General features: G+C 41.8%; 1 protein-coding gene across 2 annotated transcripts in view; it reads left to right on the top strand.

Annotated features, from left to right (window-relative positions):
- Positions 1-2,745: 2,745 nt before the first annotated feature.
- LOC109873350 (nectin-1) overlaps positions 2,746-24,061 on the top strand; it is a 40,740-nt gene continuing 19,424 nt past the window's right edge. For both annotated transcript variants that reach the window (XM_031807975.1, XM_031807974.1), the window contains exons 1-7: positions 2,746-4,132; positions 5,765-5,877; positions 5,956-6,072; positions 6,300-6,441; positions 7,509-7,626; positions 11,497-11,678; positions 13,562-13,679. In XM_031807975.1, coding sequence (XP_031663835.1) covers positions 4,081-4,132; positions 5,765-5,877; positions 5,956-6,072; positions 6,300-6,441; positions 7,509-7,626; positions 11,497-11,678; positions 13,562-13,679 — 842 coding nt within the window. In that variant the 5' untranslated portion in view covers positions 2,746-4,080. The remainder of the gene's footprint in view (positions 4,133-5,764; positions 5,878-5,955; positions 6,073-6,299; positions 6,442-7,508; positions 7,627-11,496; positions 11,679-13,561; positions 13,680-24,061) is intronic.

Below are 24,061 nucleotides of genomic sequence, written 5' to 3'. Positions count from 1 at the left end.
ATATTAATATTGTAACTACTGACTCAACTATATATTAATATGGTTTAACTACTGACTCAACTATATATTAATATGGTTTAACTACTGACTCAACTATATATTAATATGGTTTAACTACTGACTCAACTATATATTAATATGGTTTAACTACTGACTCAAATATATATTAATATGGTTTAACTACTGACTCAACTATATATTAATATGGTTTAACTACTGACTCAACTATATATTAATATTGTAACTACTGACTCAACTATATATTAATATGGTTTAACTACTGACTCAACTATATATTAATATGGTTTAACTACTGACTCAACTATATATTAATATGGTGTAACTACTGACTCAACTATATATTAATATGGTTTAACTACTGACTCAACTATATATTAATATGGTTTAACTACTGACTCAACTATATATTAATATGGTTTAACTACTGACTCAACTATATATTAATATGGTTTAACTACTGACTCAACTATATATTAATATGGTTTAACTACTGACTCAACTATATATTAATATGGTTTAACTACTGACTCAACTATATATTAATATGGTGTAACTACTGACTCAACTATATATTAATATGGTTTAACTACTGACTCAACTATATATTAATATGGTTTAACTACTGACTCAACTATATATTAATATTGTAACTACTGACTCAACTATATATTAATATGGTTTAACTACTGACTCAACTATATATTAATATGGTGTAACTACTGACTCAACTATATATTAATATGGTTTAACTACTGACTCAAATATATATTAATATGGTTTAACTACTGACTCAACTATATATTAATATGGTTTAACTACTGACTCAACTATATATTAATATGGTGTAACTACTGACTCAACTATCTATTATTATAATAGTGTAACTACTGACTCAACTATATATTATTATAATAGTGTAACTACTGACTCAACTATCTATTATTATAATAGTGTAACTACTGACTCAACTATATATTATTATAATAGTGTAACTACTGACTCAACTATCTATTATAATATTGTAACTACTGACTCAACTATCTATTATAATAGTGTAACTACTGACTCAACTATATATTAACATGGTGTAACTACTGACTCAACTATATATTAACATGGTGTAACTACTATCTAAAACAGATATTATTATGGTGTAACTACTATCTAAAACAGATATTATTATGGTGTAACTACTGACTCAACTATATATTAACATGGTGTAACTACTGACTCAACTATATATTAACATGGTGTAACTACTGACTCAACTATATATTATTATGGTGTAACTACTGACTCAACTATATATTAATCTGGTTTAACTACTGACTCAACTATATATTAATATGGTTTAACTACTGACTCAACTATATATTAATATGGTTTAACTACTGACTCAACTATATATTAATATGGTGTAACTACTGACTCAACTATATATTATTATGGTGTAACTACTGACTCAATCTATTATTATGGTGTAACTACTGACTCAATCTATTATTATGGTGTAACTACTGACTCAATCTATTATTATGGTGTAACTACTGACTCAATCTATTATTATGGTGTAACTACTGACTCAATCTATTATTATGGTGTAACTACTGACTCAATCTATTATTATGGTGTAACTACTGACTCAATCTATTATTATGGTGTAACTACTGACTCAATCTATTATTATGGTGTAACTACTGACTCAATCTATTATTATGGTGTAACTACTGACTCAATCTATTATTATGGTGTAACTACTGACTCAATCTATTATTATGGTGTAACTACTGACTCAATCTATTATTATGGTGTAACTACTGACTCAATCTATTATTATGGTGTAACTACTGACTCAATCTATTATTATGGTGTAACTACTGACTCAATCTATTATTATGGTGTAACTACTGACTCAATCTATTATTATGGTGTAACTACTGACTCAATCTATTATTATGGTGTAACTACTGACTCAATCTATTATTATGGTGTAACTACTGACTCAATCTATTATTATGGTGTAACTACTGACTCAATCTATTATTATGGTGTAACTACTGACTCAATCTATTATTATGGTGTAACTACTGACTCAATCTATTATTATGGTGTAACTACTGACTCAATCTATTATTATGGTGTAACTACTGACTCAATCTATTATTATGGTGTAACTACTGACTCAATCTATTATTATGGTGTAACTACTGACTCAATCTATTATTATGGTGTAACTACTGACTCAATCTATTATTATGGTGTAACTACTGACTCAATCTATTATTATGGTGTAACTACTGACTCAATCTATTATTATGGTGTAACTACTGACTCAATCTATTATTATGGTGTAACTACTGACTCAATCTATTATTATGGTGTAACTACTGACTCAATCTATTATTATGGTGTAAGACTCACTAGTATATGGTTACCTCAATCTATTATTATGGTGTACCTACTGACTCAATCTATTATTATGGTGTAACTACTGACTCAATCTATTATTATGGTGTTTACTATTGACTCAACTGTATTTTATTATGGTGTTACTATTGACTCAGCAATCTATTATAATGAAACTACTGACTCAACTCTCTGTATTATGGTGTAATTGCTGACTCAACTATCTATTATTATAGTGTACCTGCTGACTAAATTATATATTATTATAGTGTAACTACTGACTCAACTATATATTATTATAATGACACTACTGACTCAACCATCTATTATTATAATGACACTACTGACTCAACCATCTATTATTATAATGACACTACTGACTCAACCATCTATTATTATAATGACACTACTGACTCAACCATCTATTATTATAATGACACTACTGACTCAACCATCTATTATTATAGTGTAACTACTTACACCATAACAATAAATGGTTGAGTCAGTAGTTACACTATAATAATAGATAGTTGAGTAACTGCAGAGCATCTTTACCTGCCGATCTACAAATTACATATCAGTAATCTAGCATGGGTAGGATGGCTATCCGAATCAGGGTTAGTTTGGCAGCTGTAAGTAGGAAAACCTGCAAAATCAACACAACACATAAAATGGCAGTGTAGTATTAACCAACAGAGTTGTGATTTGATTTGATTACTGAAGTTGCCAGATAGATACACAAAACGTTTGTATTTCAATAACAAACTAAACACAGATACACACAATGTTCTAATAACACAATTAAAACAAACATCATGATGTTAATGCAAATGAACCACACAACTACGAAGTCAACTGTACATCTAATGCTAATAGTGCTGCATGAGCTGACATGTCTGACCAATGATAATAACTACATGGTCTGTTTATGTTTGTGTGTGTGTGTGTGTGTGTGTGTGTCGGGGAGGTTGTGTGTGAGTGTAACTCAGTAATCTGTCCACCACTAAGCTGCTTTAGTCCCGTCTGCCTGGCCGCTTCGCTGCAGGGAGTTCATTTCACTACCGACTAACGCTACACAGCAAACTGAAACTATTGACTAACGCTACACAACAAGCTGCAACTATTATCCAACACTACACAACAAGCTGTAACTATTATCTAACGCTACACAGCAAGCTGAAACTATTATCCAACGCTACACAGCAAGCTGGAACTCTGAAGACAATTAGTGGCAACTAACAACTGACAACAAGCTACGACAGGAGTTCATTTCACTACCGACTACCAGCTAAGAACACAACAAGCAGTCACTAGCTGAAACTACAGTGTGACAGCTGTTAGAACTATTCTGTTGGAACAATTCTGTTGGAACTATTCTATCGGAACTATTCTATTAGAACTATTCTGTGGAACTATTCTGTTGGAACTATTCTGTTAGAATTATTCAGTTGGAACTATTCTGTTGGAATTATTCTATTAGAAATATTCTGTTGGAACCATTCTATCGGAACTATTCTATCGGAACTATTCCGTTGGAACTATTCCGTTGGAACTATTCTGTCGGAACTATTCTGTCGGAACTATTCTGTCGGAACTATTCTGTTGGAACTATTCTGTTGGACCTACAAGGAAGGTGGCGCCAGTGGAGTTGTCATGGAGAATTCTGTGTTGTGGATATTCCTGACAGCAACATGTGTTATTAAAGGTGAGATAACCTCTAGTCTACCCTCTAACCATAACCCTACCATCAGAGAGTTGGTTCATCCTACAGCATACATCTTCAATCTGTAAATTAAGATCACACCTTATCCTCTGGTGTTCCACCGGGTTTAACTCTGAGAACAGCTGCCACACCACATTAACACTTCTATACATAAACAATATATTCCACACACACACAGACAGACAGACAGACACATGCACACTAACACACACACACACACACACACACACACACACACACACACACACACACACACACACACACACACACACACACACACACACACACACACACACACACACACACACACACACACACACTCGTATGTCTGTATTCTGTCTGTTTGCTTGCCTGCCTGTCTGTTGATATCGCTCTGGTTCCAGAACACAGATGAAACATGTAATCCCTGAGCTCCTCTTGAACGCTCTCCAACACACACTACTCATGCTGGCAGTGCCAGAGATCACACACACACTACATATCCAAATAGTCCAACAGATTACAATCAATTTGGCAGAGTAGAAGTGGAAGCAGACTGTATCTGGGCCAAACACACACACACACAAACATTACTTTGAAAAATCAACATTTCAGCCTAAAGTCATTTTTCTGCCTTTGTCAGAATTAAGAAATGTTGGGTACATGTTGCTACTCTGCTGCTGTGTTAGCAAGCTGGAAGCTATCTGTTGGTTAACTGTTAGAGAGCTTTTACTCAGCTGTTAACGAGATGGTAATTAGCTGTTGGCTAGCTGTTAGTTAGCTGTTAGCTGTTAGTTAGCTGTTAGCTGTTAGTTAGCTGGTAGCTAGGTGGTAGCTGTTGGTTAGCTGTTACATAACTGTTTGTTAGCTGTTATTTAGCTGTTAGTTAGCTGTCTGTTAGCTGGTAACTAACTATTAGTTAGCATTTAGTTAGGTGTTAGTTAGCATTTACTTAGCTGTTAGTTAGCTCTTATCTTGCTGTTGGTTAGCTGGTAGCTAACTGTTAACTATGTGTTAGCTCGCTGGAAGTTGGATCATAAAGGAAAATTTAGGCACAGAGAATATTTTTTAAACATTTTTAAGTAACAGCAGAGTTATCAATATCTAGTAGTTATTCATCAAAGTGCTACCATTAGTACCTCTTAAAGTGTGTGTCTGCGTGCGTGTGTGTAGTAGGTCACATGGTCAGTAAGACAAACAGCCTCTCATTCCAGGTCAATCACAGACTAGAGATTAAACAGTTAATCCCTCTCTATCGCTCTCCCCTTCTATCTCTCTCTCCCCTTCTCTCTCTCTCTCTCTCCCTCTCTCTCTCTCTCTCTTTCTCTCTCCCCCCCTCTCTCTATCTCTCTCTGACTCTGTCTTCTTTCTCTCTTTCCTTCCCTACATGCTATATTTTCCCAATGAGTGTGTGTGTGTACGTGTACGTGTGTGTGTGTGTCAGACAGGTAGGCTGTTCTCCTCTCTGTTCCTCACCTAAAGCTTAGGTCTAACCCTAACCCTAATGAGCTCAGCTACAGAGCTGGCCTGATCCCACTGGGTGACGGCGTATGTGTACGTGTGTGTGACCCTAACCGTAACCCCATTTAACTGAGCAGCAGTGTATCTAACTTCTGTGTGTATTGTGTGTCCTAGGTGTGTGTAGTCAGTCAGTCCAGATGGAAGCCGGACAGTCAGGGTTCGTGGGCTCTAAGGTGGATCTGCCATGTATTTTTATCAACAGCATCCCACCTGTCAAGATCTCACAGGTAACCATCACACACACACACACACATGCAATCAATACATCTGCACGAACTTTGCCTTGAATTCTTCCCTCCCTCCAGGTGACATGGCAGAAGGTGATTAATGGAAAGAAACAGAACGTGGCGATAGCTAACCCGTCTCTAGGCGTGTCTGTGGCTCCGCCCTTCAAAGACAGAGTCAGCTTCAAAAACCCTGTGGTGAGGATGATGTGGAGTTGCGGTTGTGTTGTGGTTGTGGTTGTGTTGCGGTTGTGTTGTGGTTGTGTTGTGGTTGTGTTGCGGTTGTGTTCTAACCTTGCCATGCAGTCTTGTGATTGTCATTATGGTTGTGTTGAGGTTGTGTTGTGCTTGTTGTTGTGTTGTGGTTGTGGTTGTGTTGTGTTGTGGTTGTAATTGGTCTCTAAATATATCGCTCTGATGTTAAGGTGCGGAGGAGAACTCCGTCCCTGGAGGACACCACTCTGACCTTCTCGTCTCTGCGACTGTCTGACGAGGCCAGATACATCTGTGAATACACTACCTTCCCTGCTGGCAACCGCGAAAACACGGTCAACCTCACAGTCTACGGTAAGACCACAACACAGCCACTATGCGGATGTTGGCCAACACGGGTTAACTCTCAATCTGATTGAATATAGGCCAATGTTTCTGCGTTCACAGAGATTGCATTCATGGGTCAATGCTGCTTTCAGTATGTCGGCTCAATGGTGAATGTGCATAAAGAGGGCAGAATTCATATATGACGTCCTTGTTTTAGCACTATCCACTTGAAGATGAAATTGGGATCATATATACTGTGCTAATGAAAATACATAAAAAAGAGTAATGGAGAGCAATGTACAATATGGTGAATTTACGAAAATGAGAAATTGTGTTAAGTGCATGGGGATCATCATCTTAATGCACCTCCGCTATTAAAAATTGACTTTAAACGCCACATTGTCTACAACCAACGATGGGATTGAATCCTGGCCTGAGGATTGTATAATGAATGAATCCTGGCCTGAGGATTGTATAATGATTGAATCCTGGCCTGAGGATTGTATAATGATTGAATCCTGGCCTGAGGATTGTATAATGATTGAATCCAGGCCTGAGGATTGTATAATGAATGAATCCTGGCCTGAGGATTGTATAATGATTGAATCCAGGCCTGAGGATTGTATAATGATTGAACCCAGGCCTGAGGATTGTATAATGATTGAATCCTGGCCTGAGGATTGTATAATGATTGAACCCAGGCCTGAGGATTGTATAATGATTGAATCCTGGCCTGAGGATTGTATAATGATTGAACCCAGGCCTGAGGATTGTATAATGATTGAACCCAGGCCTGAGGATTGTATAATGATTGAATCCTGGCCTGAGGATTGTATAATGATTGAACCCAGGCCTGAGGATTGTATAATGATTGAATCCTGGCCTGAGGATTGTATAATGATTGAATCCAGGCCTGAGGATTGTATAATGATTGAATCCCGGCCTGTGTAATATGTCATATGATATCCTTGAGGCCTTGTACACCACATTTCCTGTAACTCAAATGATGTCTAGCAGCTATGTTGCTGTGCTGTGATTTGACCAACTGTTGCTGTGCTGTGTTTGGCCAAGTTGTGATTTTGTTGTTGGTCCAGCCCGACCTTCGACCCAGATGAGTTTGTCGACACCCACACTGGTAGCTCGGTCATCCAATCTGAAGACGCCGGTCGCCACCTGCCTCTCGGCCAATGGGAAGCCTCCAGGAACCATCAGGTGGGACGCCACCGTGTGTGTTTGTTTGTGTGAAAGCAGCTCTCACAGAGTAATATTTCAAATAGATGGAAAAATCTGTGGGATAAGTAAGGATGGGTTAGGGTTAACGATTGAATCACTCTAAGGTAGTGTCGCTAGGTGTACAACTTACACCGATACCCAGTACCCAGAGGTACTCCGATGTTATGATTGTAAAACCGTGTAGTGTTCAGGAGGCCTAAGACAGGAGATGTGATTGACCTGCACACTTGGACACTAAAGCTTCATGAAACAGTTTGACACTCCCACTGCACCAACTAGCTTAGTTTCACACTACTAATTATCCTAACACCTCTGGAAGATTAACCACTTCCATGCCAGTCAGAAGAATTTAAGGGCTCTATTAAAAACAGATTTGCTGAAGTGTTCTTCAGCTTACAAGCCTCCCCCTTTTTCCTCCCTAACATAAGGATGGTGATTATGGCCAAAAAGTTATATTTTTGTTTCATCAGACCAGAGGACATTTCTCCAAAAAGTATGATCTTTGTCCCCATGTGCAGTTTTAAACCGTAGTCTGGCTTTTTTATGGAGGTTTTGGAGTAGTGGCTTCTTCCTTGCTGAGCGGCCTTTCAGGTTATATCGATTTAGGACTCGTTTTACTGTGGATATAGATAATTTTGTACCTGTTTCCTTCAGCATTTGTTGCTGTTGTTACTGTTGTTCTGGGATTGTTTCGCACTTTTCACACCAAAGTACGTTCATCTCTAGGAGACAGAATGCGTATCCTTCCTGAGCAGTATGATGGCTGCATGGTCCCATGGTGTTTATACTTACGTACTATTGTTTGTACAGATGAACGTGGTACCTTCAGGCATTTGGAAATTGCTCCCAAGGATGAACTTGAAGCTCTCAACCTGCCCCACTACAGCCCCATTGATGAGAATGGGGGCGTGCTCAGTCCCCCATTTCCTTTGCCTTGATCATGTTAATGGGGAGGTTGTTATCCTGGCACCACAATGCCAGGTCTCTGACCTCGTCCCTATAGGCTGTCTCATCATTGTCGGTGGTCAGACCTACAACTGTTGTGTCGTCTGCAAATTTAATGATGGTGTTGGAGTTGTGCTTGGCCATGCAGTCATGGGTGAACAGGGAGTACAGTAGGGGACTGAGCACGCACCCCTGAGGTGCCCCTGTGTTGAGGATCAGCGGGGCAGATGTGTTGTTACCTACTCTTACCACCTGGGAGCGGCCCATCAGGAAGTCCATGATCGCAGTTTCAGAGGGAGGTTTTTCGTCCCAGGGTCCTTAGCTTAGTGATGAGCTTTGAGGGCACTATGGTTTTGGACGCTGAGCTGTAGTCAATGAATAGCATTCTCACATAGGTGTTCCTTTTGTCCAGGTGGGAAAGGGTAGTGTGAAGTGCAATAGAGATTGCATCATCTGTGGATCTGTTGGGGCGGTATGCAAATTGGAGTGGGTCTAGTGTTTCTGGGATAATGGTTTTGATGTGAGCCATGAACAGCCTTTCAAAGCACTTCATGTCTACAGACTTGAGTGCTACTGGTCAGTAGTAATTTAGGCAGGTTACCTTGGTGTTCTTGGGTACAGGGACTATGGTGGTCTGCTTGAAACATGTTGGTATTACAGACTCTGTCAGGGACAGATTGAAAATGTCACTTGCCAGTTGGTCAGCTTATGCTCGGAGTACACGTCCTGGTAATTCGTCTGACCACGCGGCCTTGTGAATGTTGACATGTATAATAGTTAGAGTCCTGCTCCTTGAAAGCGGCAGCTCTAACCTTTAGTTAGAGGGGTTTATACACACATCTAAAATAATGTATCAGCCTACATAGAGGGGTTTATACACACATCTAAAATAATGTATCAGCCTACATAGAGGGGTTTATACACACATCTAAAATAATGTATCAGCCTACATAGAGGGGTTTATACACACATCTAAAATAATGTATCAGCCTACATAGAGGGGTTTATACACACATCTAAAATAATGTATCAGCCTACATAGAGGGGTTTATACACACATCTAAAATAATGTATCAGCCTACATAGAGGGGTTTATACACACATCTAAAATAATGTATCAGCCTACATAGAGGGGTTTATACACACATCTAAAATAATGTATCAGCCTACATAGAGGGGTTTATACACACATCTAAAATAATGTATCAGCCTACATAGAGGGGTTTATACACACATCTAAAATAATGTATCAGCCTACATAGAGGGGTTTATACACACATCTAAAATAATGTATTAGCTGACATAAAGGGCTTTTTACACACATCTAATAGCCCAACCTGCACATACTGAAACTAATACTTTGGCGCACGTTTTAAAGACACCTCAGATATTGCCACCCCTCCCACCTCAGCAGCAGATAAGACAGATAAGACAGATAAAACATCAATCTCGGCACTAGGGTTTGGAAATATAAGAGACCCGGTTTTGACAATGCCTTAGACAATTGCTCTGGCATAAGGCCAGCCAAAATTGGAGCTCTAAAGCTCTATGTCACAGTTTGTAACTACAAGGCTTCATGAAACAGTTTGACACTCTAAAGCTCTATGTCACAGTTTGTAACTACAAGGCTTCATGAAACAGTTTGACACTCTAAAGCTCTATGTCACAGTTTGTAACTACAAGGCTTCATGAAACAGTTTGACACTCTAAAGCTCTATGTCACAGTTTGTAACTACAAGGCTTCATGAAACAGTTTGACACGCTAAAGCTCTATGTCACAGTTTGTAACTTCAAGGCTTCATGAAACAGTTTGACACTCTAAAGCTCTATGTCACAGTTTGTAACTACAAGGCTTCATGAAACAGTTTGACACTCTAAAGCTCTATGTCACAGTTTGTAACTACAAGGCTTCATGAAACAGTTTGACACGCTAAAGCTCTATGTCACAGTTTGTAACTACAAGGCTTCATGAAACAGTTTGACACTCTAAAGCTCTATGTCACAGTTTGTAACTACAAGGCTTCATGAAACAGTTTGACACTCTAAAGCTCTATGTCACAGTTTGTAACTACAAGGCTTCATGAAACAGTTTGACACTCTAAAGCTCTATGTCACAGTTTGTAACTACAAGGCTTCATGAAACAGTTTGACACGCTAAAGCTCTATGTCACAGTTTGTAACTTCAAGGCTTCATGAAACAGTTTGACACTCTAAAGCTCTATGTCACAGTTTGTAACTACAAGGCTTCATGAAACAGTTTGACACTCTAAAGCTCTATGTCACAGTTTGTAACTACAAGGCTTCATGAAACAGTTTGACACTCTAAAGCTCTATGTCACAGTTTGTAACTACAAGGCTTCATGAAACAGTTTGACACTCTAAAGCTCTATGTCACAGTTTGTAACTACAAGGCTTCATGAAACAGTTTGACACGCTAAAGCTCTATGTCACAGTTTGTAACTTCAAGGCTTCATGAAACAGTTTGACACTCTAAAGCTCTATGTCACAGTTTGTAACTACAAGGCTTCATGAAACAGTTTGACACTCTAAAGCTCTATGTCACAGTTTGTAACTACAAGGCTTCATGAAACAGTTTGACACTCTAAAGCTCTATGTCACAGTTTGTAACTACAAGGCTTCATGAAACAGTTTGACACTCTAAAGCTCTATGTCACAGTTTGTAACTACAAGGCTTCATGAAACAGTTTGACACGCTAAAGCTCTATGCAACATAATCTCTCCAAAGTAAGAATTCAAACATGAATGATTCTCGAAGGTTTGATCTCAAACAGTGAACATATCAGTAACTGTTGCTAGCTTCAAATGTTATATGGAAGTTTATTTCCTGACATGCGTGTGTGTGTGCACACGTGTGCGTGTATTCATGAGTGTGTGTGGGAGCAGGTGGGACACGCGTGTGCGAGGTGAGGCGACCACCCAGGAGATCCGTAACTCTGATGGGACGATCACGGTACGAAGCGACTTCATCCTGGTACCCAGCAAGAATACACATCTAGAGAAACTCACCTGTATCACCTCCTATAACCAGGAGACATATACCGACTCTGTCACGCTGGACATACAGTGTAGGTCACACACACACATACAACACACACACACACACACACACACACACACACACACACACACACACACACACACACACACACACACACACACACACATACAGACACACACCAGGGTTGGGGTCAATTGAATTTGAAATTCTAATTCAATTCTTGAATTCACTCATGAAATTGAGAATATATGTTGAATTCAGTTCGAATTCCAACAATAATTAAGTTACGAAAAACATGTAATCTTTGAAAATGAATTGATTTGGAATTCAGTATTTTTACATTTCTCAGTTCATGGAGTTAATGCACATAGTATCAAACATTGACTGCAGGATTTATTTGAAATAATTTAAACCTAATTTCAACTCTTTCTACATGTCCAGTATAGGCTTTCTGAACAGTGACATGATCGGCCTGAAAGGTCTGTGTACTTTTTAACATTTCCTATTAGATGACAAGCCAAATTTCTTCAGCCTCCTGAGGTTAAAGAGGCACTGTTGTGCCTTCTCCACCACACTGCCTGTGTGGGTGTACCATTTCAGTTTGTCAGTGATGTGTACGCCGAGTAACTTTCATCTTTCCACCTTCTCCACTGCGGTCCCATCAATGTGGATAGGGGGGTGCTCCCTCTGCTGTTTCCTGAAGTCCACGATCATCTCCTTTGTTTTGTTGACGTTGAGTGAGAAGTTGTTTTCCTGACACCACACTCCCAGAGCCCTTACCTCCTCCCTGTAAGCTGTCTCGTCATTGTTGGTAATCAAACCTACTACTGTCGTCTGCAAACTTGATGATTGAGTTGGAGGCATGCATGGACATGCAGTCATGGGTGAACAGGGAGTACAGGAAGGGGCAAAGAACGCAGCCTTGTAGGGCCCCAGTGTTGAGCATCAGCGAAGCGGAGGTGTTGTTTCCTACCTTCACCACCTGGGGGCGGCCCGTCTGGAAGTCCATGACCCAGTTGCACTGGGTGGCGTTCAGACCCAGGGCCTCAAGCTTAATGATGAGCTTGGAGGGTACTCTGGTGTTGAATGCTGAGCTATAGTCAATGAACAGCATTCTTACATTGGTCTACAACTGGTTCCATGACCATCCCAGGTTTACAATTTTCTTTCTCCCACCATATTCCCAATTTTTCAACCCAATTGAGGAATTTCAGCATGGTGGTGGAAGATGTATGATGTCAAACCCCATGAACGTATGCCCCTTCTCCAGGCAATGGAGGAGGCATGTGGTGACATTCCTGTCAGGGGTGGATGCATCATGCCAAGGAGAATATCGCCTGTGATGTTTATGAAAATCTGTGGCCGGACCAGAACAGCAGACATGACTGATTTTGTTTTCCCAATGGATTATTTGTTTCTGATTTCATTGTATTTTCACAGTTTCTTTATATATTTAATGCAATTGATCTAACATACAGTACAGTAGTACCAATAGGCCTATTTGTCTTCCTTTCCATATGCAAAATATATTTACTTTATGTTTGTATTTGTACTGTATGTGTGCTTACAATATGCTGTTTGACATGTATTGAGTCATGTTGAAATATCAAACTTACATTTTTGCATTTGTGTTCCTTTCTTGTTTGAGTACACACAAACAATATGCAGTAAGAAAACTGTAAGAAGTCATTGAAAATAAATGCCCTTTTTTCAATGATTGAATTGTAATTGTAGTTGTAGTTCACTTCCTTCAATTAGAATTAAGCCCAACCCTGATACACACATTCACACACACTCCAGCGCACATACACACACGCCAGTGCACATGCACACACACTTTCACCGTCCCACTGACTTACTCACTTGTGCAAATTCTTGTAAGTGGCTCTGGATAAAAGTGTCTTCTAAATGGCATATATGAAAGTATTCTATATTATTATTTTACATCAGATGAACCCGAGGTGTCAGTGGAGGGGTTCGATGGGAACTGGTACCTGGACCGTCAGAACGTTGAGCTCACATGTCTGACCGATGCCAACCCACCTGTCTCTCTGTTCCAGTGGAGAATGTGAGTAACCGCTGACCTCTAACCCCTAACCTCTAACCCTATGCGTAATTGTGAGTATACCAGTGGCATAGCGATATAAAGAGGGCGCTAGATGGATGTAGCTTGTTTTAGCATGGACAGCACCATTGAGGAATGTTTTAACCTCTACTGACTCCCCATCCCGCATGCGGGAGCGTAATCATCGCCTGACACTAATTAGCATAACGCAATGGACATAAATATCCCTAGACAATATTCCTATTCATGAAAATCACAAATGAAATATATTGAGACACAGCTTAGCCTTTTGTTAATCACCCTGTCATCTCAGATTTTCAAAATATGCTTTACAGCCAAAGCTAGACAAGCATTTGTGAAAGTTTATCGATAGCCTAGCATAGCATAGCATTTTGTCCAGCTAGCAGCAGGTAACTTGATCACGGAAATCAGAAAAGCAATCAAATTAAATAGTTTACCTTTGATGAGCTTCGGATGTTTTCACTCACGAGACTCCCAGTTAGATAGCAAATGTTCCTTTTTTCCAAAAATATTATTTTTGTAGGCGAAATAGCTCCGTATGTTCTTCACGTTTTTGCAGGAAATTGCAGTCACGAAAACGGCGAAACGTATTCCAAATTATCTCCATAATATCGACAGAAACATGGCAAACGTTGTTTATAATCAATCCTCAAGGTGTTTTTCAAATATCTAGTTGATAATATATCCATCGGGAAAATTTGTTTTTCATTAGGACCGATTGGAGTAATGGCTACCTCTGTATTTTACGCGAGAATCTCTCTGGGGGCATCAGGTGACCACTTGAGCAATGTAGCTGCTTACGGCTATTCTTCAACATAAATGCTAAAACTACGTCACAATGCTGTAGACACCTTGGGAAATACGTAATCTGGTTGATAGCACATGCACAGCTCAATAGGGACTCATTGGAATGCAACGCTTTCAAAATATGGGGCACCTCCGGATTAGATTTTTCTCAGGCTTTCGCCTGCAACATCAGTTCTGTTATACTCACAGACAATATCTTTACAGTTTTGGAAACATTAGAGTGTTTTCTATCCTAAGCTGTCAAATATATGCATATTCTAGCATCTTGTCCTGACAAAATATCCCGTTTAAAACGGGAACGTTTTTTTTCCCAAAAAGGAAAATACTCCCCCTAGAGTCGCAACAGGTTTTAATAGTCAAAAGATGGGGCTTCCTATAGGTTAAGGAAGGATCACTAAATTCCATTCAGGTCATCAGGAGTGATCAGCCAATGAATTATAGTGCTGAGAAAATCTTTATACCTGTTCAGACAACATCCTCCAGGGGGCAGTAAAACACCAACCTTGTCTTTATACATGTTCAGACAACATCCTCCAGGGGGCAGTAAAACACCAACCTTGTCTTTATACATGTTCAGACAACATCCTCCAGGGGGCAGTAAAACACCAACCTTGTCTTTATACATGTTCAGACAACAGCCTCCAGGGGGCAGTAAAACACCAACCTTGTCTTTATACATGTTCAGACAACACCCTCCAGGGGGCAGTAAAACACCAACCTTGTCTTTATACATGTTCAGACAACAGCATCCAGGGGGCAGTAAAACACCAACCTTGTCTTTATACATGTTCAGACAACAGCCTCCAGGGGGCAGTAAAACACCAACCTTGTCTTTATACATGTTCAGACAACAGCCTCCAGGGGGCAGTAAAACACCAACCTTGTCTTTATACATGTTCAGACAACAGCCTCCAGGGGGCAGTAAAACACCAACCTTGTCTTTATACATGTTCAGACAACACCCTCCAGGGGGCAGTAAAACACCAACCTTGTCTTTATACATGTTCAGACAACAGCCTCCAGGGGGCAGTAAAACACCAACCTTGTCTTTATACATGTTCAGACAACAGCCTCCAGGGGGCAGTAAAACACCAACCTTGTCTTTATACCTGTTCAGACAACACCCTCCAGGGGGCAGTAAAACACCAACCTTGTCTTTATACATGTTCAGACAACACCCTCCAGGGGGCAGTAAAACACCAACCTTGTCTTTATACATGTTCAGACAACAGCCTCCAGGGGGCAGTAAAACACCAACCTTGTCTTTATACATGTTCAGACAACAGCCTCCAGGGGGCAGTAAAACACCAACCTTGTCTTTATACATGTTCAGACAACAGCCTCCAGGGGGCAGTAAAACACCAACCTTGTCTTTATACATGTTCAGACAACACCCTCCAGGGGGCAGTAAAACACCAACCTTGTCTTTATACATGTTCAGACAACAGCCTCCAGGGGGCAGTAAAACACCAACCTTGTCTTTATACATGTTCAGACAACAGCCTCCAGGGGGCAGTAAAACACCAACCTTGTCTTTATACATGTTCAGACAACAGCCTCCAGGGGGCAGTAAAACACCAACCTTGTCTTTATACCTGTTCAGACAACAGCCTCCAGGGGGCAGTAAAACACCAACCTTGTCTTTATACATGTTCAGACAACAGCCTCCAGGGGGCAGTAAAACACCAACCTTGTCTTTATACCTGTTCAGACAACATCCTCCAGGGGGCAGTAAAACACCAACCTTGTCTTTATACATGTTCAGACAACAGCCTCCAGGGGGCAGTAAAACACCAACCTTGTCTTTATACATGTTCAGACAACAGCCTCCAGGGGGCAGTAAAACACCAACCTTGTCTTTATACATGTTCAGACAACAGCCTCCAGGGGGCAGTAAAACACCAACCTTGTCTTTATACATGTTCAGACAACAGCCTCCAGGGGGCAGTAAAACACCAACCTTGTCTTTATACATGTTCAGACAACAGCCTCCAGGGGGCAGTAAAACACCAACCTTGTCTTTATACATGTTCAGACAACAGCCTCCAGGGGGCAGTAAAACACCAACCTTGTCTTTATACATGTTCAGACAACAGCCTCCAGGGGGCAGTAAAACACCAACCTTGTCTTTATACATGTTCAGACAACAGCCTCCAGGGGGCAGTAAAACACCAACCTTGTCTTTATACATGTTCAGACAACAGCCTCCAGGGGGCAGTAAAACACCAACCTTGTCTTTATACATGTTCAGACAACAGCCTCCAGGGGGCAGTAAAACACCAACCTTGTCTTTATACATGTTCAGACAACACCCTCCAGGGGGCAGTAAAACACCAACCTTGTCTTTATACATGTTCAGACAACAGCCTCCAGGGGGCAGTAAAACACCAACCTTGTCTTTATACATGTTCAGACAACACCCTCCAGGGGGCAGTAAAACACCAACCTTGTCTTTATACATGTTCAGACAACAGCCTCCAGGGGGCAGTAAAACACCAACCTTGTCTTTATACATGTTCAGACAACACCCTCCAGGGGGCAGTAAAACACCAACCTTGTCTTTATACCTGTTCAGACAACAGCCTCCAGGGGGCAGTAAAACACCAACCTTGTCTTTATACCTGTTCAGACAACACCCTCCAGGGGGCAGTAAAACACCAACCTTGTCTTTATACATGTTCAGACAACAGCCTCCAGGGGGCAGTAAAACACCAACCTTGTCTTTATACATGTTCAGACAACAGCCTCCAGGGGGCAGTAAAACACCAACCTTGTCTTTATACATGTTCAGACAACAGCCTCCAGGGGGCAGTAAAACACCAACCTTGTCTTTATACATGTTCAGACAACATCCTCCAGGGGGCAGTAAAACACCAACCTTGTCTTTATACATGTTCAGACAACAGCCTCCAGGGGGCAGTAAAACACCAACCTTGTCTTTATACATGTTCAGACAACAGCCTCCAGGGGGCAGTAAAACACCAACCTTGTCTTTATACATGTTCAGACAACAGCCTCCAGGGGGCAGTAAAACACCAACCTTGTCTTTATACATGTTCAGACAACACCCTCCAGGGGGCAGTAAAACACCAACCTTGTCTTTATACCTGTTCAGACAACAGCCTCCAGGGGGCAGTAAAACACCAACCTTGTCTTTATACATGTTCAGACAACACCCACCAGGGGGCAGTAAAACACCAACCTTGTCTTTATACATGTTCAGACAACATCCTCCAGGGGGCAGTAAAACACCAACCTTGTCTTTATACATGTTCAGACAACAGCCTCCAGGGGGCAGTAAAACACCAACCTTGTCTTTATACATGTTCAGACAACACCCTCCAGGGGGCAGTAAAACACCAACCTTGTCTTTATACATGTTCAGACAACAGCCTCCAGGGGGCAGTAAAACACCAACCTTGTCTTTATACATGTTCAGACAACAGCCTCCAGGGGGCAGTAAAACACCAACCTTGTCTTTATACATGTTCAGACAACAGCCTCCAGGGGGCAGTAAAACACCAACCTTGTCTTTATACATGTTCAGACAACAGCCTCCAGGGGGCAGTAAAACACCAACCTTGTCTTTATACATGTTCAGACAACACCCTCCAGGGGGCAGTAAAACACCAACCTTGTCTTTATACATGTTCAGACAACATCCTCCAGGGGGCAGTAAAACACCAACCTTGTCTTTATACATGTTCAGACAACAGCCTCCAGGGGGCAGTAAAACACCAACCTTGTCTTTATACATGTTCAGACAACAGCCTCCAGGGGGCAGTAAAACACCAACCTTGTCTTTATACATGTTCAGACAACATCCTCCAGGGGGCAGTAAAACACCAACCTTGTCTTTATACATGTTCAGACAACAGCCTCCAGGGGGCAGTAAAACACCAACCTTGTCTTTATACATGTTCAGACAACAGCCTCCAGGGGGCAGTAAAACACCAACCTTGTCTTTATACATGTTCAGACAACACCCTCCAGGGGGCAGTAAAACACCAACCTTGTCTTTATACATGTTCAGACAACAGCCTCCAGGGGGCAGTAAAACACCAACCTTGTCTTTATACATGTTCAGACAACAGCCTCCAGGGGGCAGTAAAACACCAACCTTGTCTTTATACATGTTCAGACAACAGCCTCCAGGGGGCAGTAAAACACCAACCTTGTCTTTATACATGTTCAGACAACAGCCTCCAGGGGGCAGTAAAACACCAACCTTGTCTTTATACATGTTCAGACAACAGCCTCCAGGGGGCAGTAAAACACCAACCTTGTCTTTATACATGTTCAGACAACACCCTCCAGGGGGCAGTAAAACACCAACCTTGTCTTTATACCTGTTCAGACAACAGCCTCCAGGGGGCAGTAAAACACCAACCTTGTCTTTATACATGTTCAGACAACAGCCTCCAGGGGGCAGTAAAACACCAACCTTGTCTTTATACATGTTCAGACAACACCCTCCAGGGGGCAGTAAAACACCAACCTTGTCTTTATACATGTTCAGACAACAGCCTCCAGGGGGCAGTAAAACACCAACCTTGTCTTTATACATGTTCAGACAACAGCCTCCAGGGGGCAGTAAAACACCAACCTTGTCTTTATACATGTTCAGACAACAGCCTCCAGGGGGCAGTAAAACACCAACCTTGTCTTTATACATGTTCAGACAACAGCCTCCAGGGGGCAGTAAAACACCAACCTTGTCTTTATACATGTTCAGACAACAGCCTCCAGGGGGCAGTAAAACACTACCCTTGTCTTTATACATGTTCAGACAACAGCCTCCAGGGGGCAGTAAAACACCAACCTTGTCTTTATACATGTTCAGACAACAGCCTCCAGGGGGCAGTAAAACACCAACCTTGTCTTTATACCTGTTCAGACAACAGCCTCCAGGGGGCAGTAAAACACCAACCTTGTCTTTATACATGTTCAGACAACATCCTCCAGGGGGCAGTAAAACACCAACCTTGTCTTTATACATGTTCAGACAACAGCCTCCAGGGGGCAGTAAAACACCAACCTTGTCTTTATACATGTTCAGACAACAGCCTCCAGGGGGCAGTAAAACACCAACCTTGTCTTTATACATGTTCAGACAACAGCCTCCAGGGGGCAGTAAAACACCAACCTTGTCTTTATACATGTTCAGACAACAGCCTCCAGGGGGCAGTAAAACACCAACCTTGTCTTTATACATGTTCAGACAACAGCCTCCAGGGGGCAGTAAAACACCAACCTTGTCTTTATACATGTTCAGACAACAGCCTCCAGGGGGCAGTAAAACACCAACCTTGTCTTTATACATGTTCAGACAACATCCTCCAGGGGGCAGTAAAACACCAACCTTGTCTTTATACATGTTCAGACAACATCCTCCAGGGGGCAGTAAAACACCAACCTTGTCTTTATACATGTTCAGACAACAGCCTCCAGGGGGCAGTAAAACACCAACCTTGTCTTTATACATGTTCAGACAACAGCCTCCAGGGGGCAGTAAAACACCAACCTTGTCTTTATACATGTTCAGACAACAGCCTCCAGGGGGCAGTAAAACACCAACCTTGTCTTTATACATGTTCAGACAACAGCCTCCAGGGGGCAGTAAAACACCAACCTTGTCTTTATACATGTTCAGACAACAGCCTCCAGGGGGCAGTAAAACACCAACCTTGTCTTTATACATGTTCAGACAACATCCTCCAGGGGGCAGTAAAACACCAACCTTGTCTTTATACATGTTCAGACAACATCCTCCAGGGGGCAGTAAAACACCAACCTTGTCTTTATACATGTTCAGACAACAGCCTCCAGGGGGCAGTAAAACACCAACCTTGTCTTTATACATGTTCAGACAACAGCCTCCAGGGGGCAGTAAAACACCAACCTTGTCTTTATACATGTTCAGACAACAGCCTCCAGGGGGCAGTAAAACACCAACCTTGTCTTTATACATGTTCAGACAACAGCCTCCAGGGGGCAGTAAAACACCAACCTTGTCTTTATACATGTTCAGACAACAGCCTCCAGGGGGCAGTAAAACACCAACCTTGTCTTTATACATGTTCAGACAACATCCTCCAGGGGGCAGTAAAACACCAACCTTGTCTTTATACATGTTCAGACAACAGCCTCCAGGGGGCAGTAAAACACCAACCTTGTCTTTATACATGTTCAGACAACAGCCTCCAGGGGGCAGTAAAACACCAACCTTGTCTTTATACATGTTCAGACAACAGCCTCCAGGGGGCAGTAAAACACCAACCTTGTCTTTATACATGTTCAGACAACAGCCTCCAGGGGGCAGTAAAACACCAACCTTGTCTTTATACATGTTCAGACAACAGCCTCCAGGGGGCAGTAAAACACCAACCTTGTCTTTATACATGTTCAGACAACAGCCTCCAGGGGGCAGTAAAACACCAACCTTGTCTTTATACATGTTCAGACAACATCCTCCAGGGGGCAGTAAAACACCAACCTTGTCTTTATACATGTTCAGACAACAGCCTCCAGGGGGCAGTAAAACACCAACCTTGTCTTTATACATGTTCAGACAACATCCTCCAGGGGGCAGTAAAACACCAACCTTGTCTTTATACATGTTCAGACAACAGCCTCCAGGGGGCAGTAAAACACCAACCTTGTCTTTATACCTGTTCAGACAACAGCCTCCAGGGGGCAGTAAAACACCAACCTTGTCTTTATACATGTTCAGACAACAGCCTCCAGGGGGCAGTAAAACACCAACCTTGTCTTTATACATGTTCAGACAACAGCCTCCAGGGGGCAGTAAAACACCAACCTTGTCTTTATACATGTTCAGACAACATCCTCCAGGGGGCAGTAAAACACCAACCTTGTCTTTATACATGTTCAGACAACATCCTCCAGGGGGCAGTAAAACACCAACCTTGTCTTTATACATGTTCAGACAACAGCCTCCAGGGGGCAGTAAAACACCAACCTTGTCTTTATACATGTTCAGACAACAGCCTCCAGGGGGCAGTAAAACACCAACCTTGTCTTTATACATGTTCAGACAACAGCCTCCAGGGGGCAGTAAAACACCAACCTTGTCTTTATACATGTTCAGACAACAGCCTCCAGGGGGCAGTAAAACACCAACCTTGTCTTTATACATGTTCAGACAACAGCCTCCAGGGGGCAGTAAAACACCAACCTTGTCTTTATACATGTTCAGACAACATCCTCCAGGGGGCAGTAAAACACCAACCTTGTCTTTATACATGTTCAGACAACAGCCTCCAGGGGGCAGTAAAACACCAACCTTGTCTTTATACATGTTCAGACAACAGCCTCCAGGGGGCAGTAAAACACCAACCTTGTCTTTATACATGTTCAGACAACAGCCTCCAGGGGGCAGTAAAACACCAACCTTGTCTTTATACATGTTCAGACAACAGCCTCCAGGGGGCAGTAAAACACCAACCTTGTCTTTATACATGTTCAGACAACAGCCTCCAGGGGGCAGTAAAACACCAACCTTGTCTTTATACATGTTCAGACAACAGCCTCCAGGGGGCAGTAAAACACCAACCTTGTCTTTATACATGTTCAGACAACAGCCTCCAGGGGGCAGTAAAACACCAACCTTGTCTTTATACATGTTCAGACAACAGCCTCCAGGGGGCAGTAAAACACCAACCTTGTCTTTATACATGTTCAGACAACATCCTCCAGGGGGCAGTAAAACACCAACCTTGTCTTTATACATGTTCAGACAACATCCTCCAGGGGGCAGTAAAACACCAACCTTGTCTTTATACATGTTCAGACAACAGCCTCCAGGGGGCAGTAAAACACCAACCTTGTCTTTATACATGTTCAGACAACAGCCTCCAGGGGGCAGTAAAACACCAACCTTGTCTTTATACATGTTCAGACAACAGCCTCCAGGGGGCAGTAAAACACCAACCTTGTCTTTATACATGTTCAGACAACAGCCTCCAGGGGGCAGTAAAACACCAACCTTGTCTTTATACATGTTCAGACAACAGCCTCCAGGGGGCAGTAAAACACCAACCTTGTCTTTATACATGTTCAGACAACATCCTCCAGGGGGCAGTAAAACACCAACCTTGTCTTTATACATGTTCAGACAACAGCCTCCAGGGGGCAGTAAAACACCAACCTTGTCTTTATACATGTTCAGACAACAGCCTCCAGGGGGCAGTAAAACACCAACCTTGTCTTTATACATGTTCAGACAACAGCCTCCAGGGGGCAGTAAAACACCAACCTTGTCTTTATACATGTTCAGACAACAGCCTCCAGGGGGCAGTAAAACACCAACCTTGTCTTTATACATGTTCAGACAACAGCCTCCAGGGGGCAGTAAAACACCAACCTTGTCTTTATACATGTTCAGACAACAGCCTCCAGGGGGCAGTAAAACACCAACCTTGTCTTTATACATGTTCAGACAACATCCTCCAGGGGGCAGTAAAACACCAACCTTGTCTTTATACATGTTCAGACAACAGCCTCCAGGGGGCAGTAAAACACCAACCTTGTCTTTATACATGTTCAGACAACATCCTCCAGGGGGCAGTAAAACACCAACCTTGTCTTTATACATGTTCAGACAACAGCCTCCAGGGGGCAGTAAAACACCAACCTTGTCTTTATACCTGTTCAGACAACAGCCTCCAGGGGGCAGTAAAACACCAACCTTGTCTTTATACATGTTCAGACAACAGCCTCCAGGGGGCAGTAAAACACCAACCTTGTCTTTATACATGTTCAGACAACAGCCTCCAGGGGGCAGTAAAACACCAACCTTGTCTTTATACATGTTCAGACAACATCCTCCAGGGGGCAGTAAAACACCAACCTTGTCTTTATACATGTTCAGACAACATCCTCCAGGGGGCAGTAAAACACCAACCTTGTCTTTATACATGTTCAGACAACAGCCTCCAGGGGGCAGTAAAACACCAACCTTGTCTTTATACATGTTCAGACAACAGCCTCCAGGGGGGCAGTAAAACACCAACCTTGTCTTTATACATGTTCAGACAACAGCCTCCAGGGGGCAGTAAAACACCAACCTTGTCTTTATACATGTTCAGACAACAGCCTCCAGGGGGCAGTAAACACCAACCTTGTCTTTATACATGTTCAGACAACAGCCTCCAGGGGGCAGTAAAACACCAACCTTGTCTTTATACATGTTCAGACAACATCCTCCAGGGGGCAGTAAAACACCAACCTTGTCTTTATACATGTTCAGACAACAGCCTCCAGGGGGCAGTAAAACACCAACCTTGTCTTTATACATGTTCAGACAACAGCCTCCAGGGGGCAGTAAAACACCAACCTTGTCTTTATACATGTTCAGACAACAGCCTCCAGGGGGCAGTAAAACACCAACCTTGTCTTTATACATGTTCAGACAACAGCCTCCAGGGGGCAGTAAAACACCAACCTTGTCTTTATACATGTTCAGACAACAGCCTCCAGGGGGCAGTAAAACACCAACCTTGTCTTTATACATGTTCAGACAACAGCCTCCAGGG

Source organism: Oncorhynchus kisutch, linkage group LG28, assembly GCF_002021735.2.
Source record: "Oncorhynchus kisutch isolate 150728-3 linkage group LG28, Okis_V2, whole genome shotgun sequence".
Taxonomy (NCBI): Eukaryota; Metazoa; Chordata; class Actinopteri; order Salmoniformes; family Salmonidae; genus Oncorhynchus; species Oncorhynchus kisutch.
The sequence above is the reverse complement of the archived record's forward strand: the minus strand, read 5'-3'. Positions and strand labels throughout refer to the sequence as shown.